We start from the raw sequence: 6,765 nt of genomic DNA on the forward strand, positions 1-6,765 counted from the left end.
CAAACCTTCTTGGTAAAAAGGCTGTATTTGTGTGGTCTCCCTAATGTCAAGCTGCTTTTGTTGCTGTGAAAAACCTGTTTATTGTTAATATATCAATATCGCAGCAAAGTATCAGTTTGTATTACGGGCTGTGTTTGTATACGTTGATATGGGTGGTGAACCGATACATACAATTGCTCTAGCACAGATAAATAAAGTTGTATGAATTTTATTTTATTTAGTGTTATTCAATTCATTCTCATGAAGCCCTGTCGATGTCCCATAGGCATATTTTGGTAATTATGTCCAATTGGGAGATAAAAAGTGTGAGATCCTGGGAGGCAATAAAATACCTATAATTAAATCCAGTCTGTTCTTGTGGCACATAAACCTATGTGAAAGTCAATTATATACATAAAAATCATGAATTCTCCTACGTGCTGCACCACAAGAGCAGGAATGTGGCCACATGCAGAGAAAAATACATCAAACAAGTGAAGGTGAAAAATGATGCAAAAATGATATCATTGTAAACGATACTATACATGCCAGGTGTTAAACAGGGACATAAGTTATGGCACACCCAACTTCTCCTCACCTGAGCTGAGGTGTCCTGCCTGGTTAGTTATACACATACCCAACAGTGACACCTGGTGGTGGGACTAAATGTCACATACATTCCTGAGCTGCATGAGGGATGTTAAAAATGTATTTTGTGAATAGATTTCGGGCTGTAACTAACAAGCACTTAGATCATTGTCAATTAGATCATTCACAATTAACTGTCATTAATTTTGGTGACAAAATGCTCCAAAATAATGAAAAAATATCATCACAAATTGTCCATGCCCACTTTTTTGTGCTAAAATTATTTTGTGCGTAAACACCAAAATTTATAAAAATATAAAAATGTATTTTTTTTATGTATTTTAGCTCAACAAATATATTAAAATATGAATCTATTTTACTAATTCTTGATTTTGTCAATTAACTTTCTATTTAATTGATTAACCGAACAATGTATTGATTGGCCATTACAGTACACCACACAGTTGTATCACAGAAATAAAATAGCTAAATCAATGTTCATATATTTTTGGGAGTCATTTTGGGGTTTATTAGACAGCAGAGCCGCAATGTTGGATAACTGGCTGCACGGACATTGGAAATCATGATTACTGCCTTCAACACCTGGAAACCAGGATTCCACTAAAACAAATCTTAATGCAATCAACTGTATTTGATTGCTGGTCAGGTGCTTGATGTACAATCTATTGGAACATAACATGCTAGCTTGGAGAAGGCTGCAGCAGCACCGTTTGAGGATATATAATAATAATAATAAACTTTATTTATAAAGCACTTTTTAAAAACAGAGTTTACAAAGTGCTTTGACAACAAAGCAAGTCAAGTAAATAAAATTGTATAAGGGAGTTGTTTGTTATGCAGGGATGATAATGTAAAGACATTTGAGGAAAATGTGACTTTTGATTTTTGGCTGTAACTGACTTAACTTGATTTTATGGATTGTGCAATTCTCCCACCAGGTGGCTCTTCTACATTTAAACTCCACCTGGGTCTTCAGGTTCATTTTGAGCCACACCAGGGGCGATTCCACAATCAGACATTTAAGGGTGCTCAGCCCCTAATGAAAATGTGACATGCATACAGTGCCTCACAGTGTTAAAACCTCTGCTAAATCATACATTTCATTTGATAACAATTCATACTTTAATACTTAAAATGAGCTACATGAGGGATGTTAAAAATGTATTTTGTGAATAGATTTCGGGCTGTAACTAACAATGTAAAAGTAAAAGAATTTACTTAAAATCATAAAAATGCAACAGAAAAGAAGAGAAAAACAAAATCAGAAAATGTCGTTGTGCAAACCTACAACCAAATAACATATTATTATTATTATAACAATTATAAAAGCAATTAAATTAGATTCAAAAGTCCAAATGCAACACTCGTGTGTGAATGCATGCAATCAAACACCCCCCTCTGTCAAGCGGGGATGCGGTGAACACCAGGTGATGGGAGTAAAGTGGACTTAAAACAAAACGGGACATGAAGAAAGAAAATACCTGCGCTGTAGTGTTTCGTGTGTAATGATAGTTTTTATGAATTAATATTAGTTTTAAAACCAAAAAATGTTTTTAACATAAAATACCTTTAAGGAAATGAAAAATGGAATACACAGTAAAAGTATTCAGTGTTTCACACAATGTTACCTTCGGAGGCAAAATTATATTGTTTATCACATTGTCCTCTCCATCTTCTTCTCTCCCTCTCTGCATTCACATTTTATCCAGCTGGAAAATGATATAATCTGAAACTGAGTATTTGTGACATCGAGTAAATACATGTAAGAGAATGTTAGTCACGTTGGACAATAGTATATAAATAAGATCAAACTTGATTGATCCCACACTGGGGAAATTCCCTTATGACAGCAGCTGACAAGTCAGAATGAAGTAGACCAGGAAATACAAATATAAAAGAAGTCAACATTTTTTGTTAAAAATATATGAGATGCTACATATGATTATACCACACAGGTGGTGTGCAGAGGATACTGATGTGCACAAAAGTGTAAAAATAGCCAGTATTTAATGAATCTTTAGGATGCTGCAGTAGAGTGTGACAGCAGTGGGAATGGAGCACCTGTGGAAGCTGTCCCTCTCACACCGTGGGTGAAAGCTATAATGACAAACCCTCTGCTTCACATTTATAAGAACCAACGATGAAACATTTAGCGATGCAGTTTGTCACGGCTCCAGTTAATGTTTGTTTACGCTGCATGGGAACCTTCTTCTTCTGGTACATGCGAGGCGGGTATGTGGCCACAGCGTCACCTACTGTACCGGAGTGTATACAATGATGTTACTGTTGTAAAAACTAATATACACATTTTCTTATATTTTATTAACCATGCATGTATTGTATTGTATGTTTAAATCAAAGAAACTTATACACCATCAATGATTTTTTTTTCTCTCGCGAAACCTGCAAGTATGGTGCATTCAAGTACACCTTAGGACCTCGTAATTCGGTGCGCTCAAATTCAAAATTAGACACATTAATATACAAATGTCCTTTAGAGAAACGCATTCAAGCTCTGGCTTTTGACATTGGTAAACAAGAATCTAATTGAATCAATTTACATATTGCTAAACCTTGGCAGAGGGCAAACGTGGGATATTGTAAGATTAAACAAAAGTAACCCAAATTTACCATCAGATAGTTTGTCGGAGGATAAATGAATAACACTTGTAGATTTAGATAAACATAAAATTCCTATGCCTTAAGCCACTGTTTATATATTATATAAAATAAAACGTGGTCTCAGCTCAGATATAGTACTTTACACGTGTACAGAAATGCAACATTTGCACCCGCGGTCGCCTAGCAACCAGCCGGCAGCATGTTGTCAAACATACTGACCAGAGGATTTTACTCCCGTGGGCTCCGTGTGGTGTTCAGTTATTATCTCAACTAAATTACATTACATACATTTTCAGCTCTACTCAACAAAGCATTTTAGCAACTCACCATTAACACCATATTTTTATTTCATAGTTAACAGCAGGAAAGCTTTTTTAATATTAACCCTTCCCGTGCTCGAAGTCATTCAACATGTCTGAAGTTGTGTATCCACCAGAGAGTGTCTACAACAGTTTACCGAAGACAGAGGTTCGAACTCAAAAACCACAGAGGTACGTTTGCAGCTGTTAACAAATAATAGGCTTAATCTTATTATATTGTCAAATCAAAGTAGTTAGATTAGTTTATAAGGAAGAAGAACCTAGTTAGTTAGTTAGATCTTAAGCACGTTAGTAAGCTGCTAAACATTGGACATAGAAAAGGTAAGGTAAGGTAAGTTAGAAATGTGTACCCTCCTCTGCTTAGATTTGACCTAATTTAAAACCTGCAACAATTAAATAGTTAAGTAATAGATGATGATCATAAAGTCAATCGCTATTTTGTAATAACTTATGTCAGCATACCAAACACTTGATGGTTGTGAACATTTCCTTTCCTTAAACCTGACCTGTCCAGGGTGTAGCCCACCTCCCCGCGCAACCTTTAACAGATAGAGGTAGCCGTATAGATAATGGATCAATAGATAGAATCATAATTACATTTTTTTAAACAAAACTATTTCATCCCCTTCATCCTCCCTGCACACTCCTATATGTAATGAAAGGATTTTGAAATAAAATGTTAATTTATAATTTTCCTTTGCTGCCTCTGAAGGTATATGTCCAAGTTTAGACCGACAGTTATTCTTGAGGAAAAGGCAAACAAGGAAACAATGAGAACAATGGGACCAGCAAAAGTAGAGGTGGCATCACCGGACCAGTACACCAAGAAGCATTTCAAAGAGCCCAAACTGGCCAAAAGTGAGTATTTCTATCAACAACAGGACCATTGCATGGGTCCCAGTTTGAGCAATGATCAGGTTTTGTGCTCATCTGAATTTCTTCTTCGTATTTTTATTTCTTCTAAGAGACACATCCCTCAAAAGAGTTTTGTCATAGCTGTACTGTGAAGAAACCACCTGTTCCTGCAAGGACAGACAATCCACCTATGGGCATTCACACAAAAAGAGACTTTATAAAGACAACTACTTTGATTCCAATGAAACCACAGCCAACCTGTGTGGACAGCAAGGGACACAAGCAGCTCCTCGAAAATTCAGGACTCGTCCCGAAGTACTTAAAGAAAAAGGTATTTTCTGATGATACAACACTAAAGAAAAGTTTGTGAAACAAATTTGGACACAATTTAAGAGACATTATTTGCTAAAGTCAGTTTCAACAGTTAAGCCCCATGAGACAAATTGTGATTTGTGAATATGGGCTATACAAATAAAAGATTTGATTGATTGATACAAATTCACAACTATCTGTAGGATTATGGAGAAGTACCTGAGTACCTTATCCAGCGCAATGAAGAAAAGCAGAGGGCTCAGGAGGATTATGAAAACTTTGTGAAAGAGCAGAAGGAGCAGGGGGCCATAAAACTCATGTCTGACATGGAGCGACAAGCTCTCCTGGAGGTACTGGAACACATTTTCTTACCTTCTGCAAGGTCTATATTTGCCTGTCTATTATGGTTGATGATATTTTCACATATATACAAACATAGAATCCTGACAAATTGTATGCATCATTAAGCATAGTTTGTTTTGACACTGACTGGTGTCCCTCCCTGTGTCCACTATCCAGGACCTGAAGAAGAACTGGGATAAGCTGCACCACGAATATCAGGGCCTCTCTCTCGTCACCGACACCCTGTCAAAGAAAGCCCACAAGGAGCAGCTCGAAGCGGCGATGAAGCAGTTGGAGGACGACATTGATCTCTTCCAGAAGTTCAAAACCATCTACATACCCAATCACTAGGACTTAAGATCAAATTCTCTGACTTGATCTGATTTATTTTGTTTTATTTCTTCATCTCCCCCATTGTTTAGATATCACATGGGCTTGAGAAGATATGTTATGAAGTTATGAATGACCTGTAAGTCTAAAGAAAAGTTAGAAAAATAAATGTTCAAATTAGACAGATTGTCTGATTTGTATTAATTAATTAAATATTTTGACTTATCTACTGGATCATAAAAATCCAAACCAAAATGTAATTGCAATCCGGCCACAAGTAAAAAAATCTGACTATGGAGTATTTCCAAGCAATTTTCAACAAATATTTCTGAATTTTTAAGGGAAGCGGTAAATTTAGAGAATGTAATATTCAAATGTGAGAATCAAATAATGAAACAATTTATTCCCTGCTTTTTTTCTTCAGCACTGGCTTGTAATATAATTTTTTTTAATCAATTTTAGTCGGAATGAATAAAACTTGTAGCGTAGAAACTTAACCAAATTTATGCTGTCAATTTGTTTTAATTGCCCTCAGTGGCTCAGTTCTTGCCCAAAATTGTTTATGATCCACACACACACACACACACACACACACACACACACACACACACACACACACACACACACACACAATATCCGGTCACTACGGATGGGTGATGCTATAAATGGCAGCATCAATGGAGTGTGGTGATGGAGTTTTCCTCCTGACTGCTCTGTGTGCAGCTCTTAGTCTGAGCAGGATACTGATCTACATTTTGTATGATATAACCTTTATATCACTGCATTAGATCAACTTAAATGTATTTCATCACATGCTCAAGCATCTCCCATCCTCCTAAGCATTATAACACACATCCACATGTAAGATCTTCAAAGTAATCACGCACACACATTATCTGACCTATAGTCCTGATTACAGTTTTTCTCGATTGCTTAAGCACGATTTTTAAAACAAGGCCCGGTTTTTCAAAACACTACACACAATCAGCACAACCACACACACAATTAGCAGAAAACCTCAGATCCTTTGCAAAATGAAACACTCTTGTAAAAACTATACACCAATTTATCAAAACCATATTTTGTTACCATATGAAACACACACGTTTCATATGACTTAATTCTGTTTGAACCAGTTACACACTGCTGTTGCTAACCTAAAACACTTTTAGCAATTCTACTTCTTAGTGATTAGAGTACTGTAAGTGAAGTACACAGAGAAAGTGCAAATATACAATAAATTCACCAAACACTATACAAGACCAATGCTGCAGACTGATGAAAATATAATTTATTTCTCTCCATATTCCCAAATCAGTCAACATGTCAACATGGAGAATCACAACAAAACATGTCCCAGTTTTCATGCTACTACAGTAGTGTGCATAAAACTGTA

At 36.1% G+C, this 6,765-nt stretch overlaps 1 protein-coding gene across 1 annotated transcript; it reads left to right on the forward strand.

Moving 5' to 3' along the window:
• The first annotated feature begins 3,399 nt into the window (after positions 1–3,399).
• On the forward strand, positions 3,400–5,751 carry LOC118098696 (enkurin). The gene is made up of 5 exons (XM_035142762.2): positions 3,400–3,701; positions 4,243–4,388; positions 4,496–4,716; positions 4,901–5,047; positions 5,217–5,751. Exons 1-5 carry the CDS (start codon positions 3,622–3,624, stop codon positions 5,388–5,390), a joined length of 768 nt encoding a protein of 255 aa, XP_034998653.2. The 5' UTR covers positions 3,400–3,621; the 3' UTR covers positions 5,391–5,751.
• Positions 5,752–6,765: the final 1,014 nt, after the last annotated feature.

This window comes from Hippoglossus stenolepis, chromosome 19, assembly GCF_022539355.2.
Source record: "Hippoglossus stenolepis isolate QCI-W04-F060 chromosome 19, HSTE1.2, whole genome shotgun sequence".
Taxonomy (NCBI): domain Eukaryota; kingdom Metazoa; phylum Chordata; class Actinopteri; order Pleuronectiformes; family Pleuronectidae; genus Hippoglossus; species Hippoglossus stenolepis.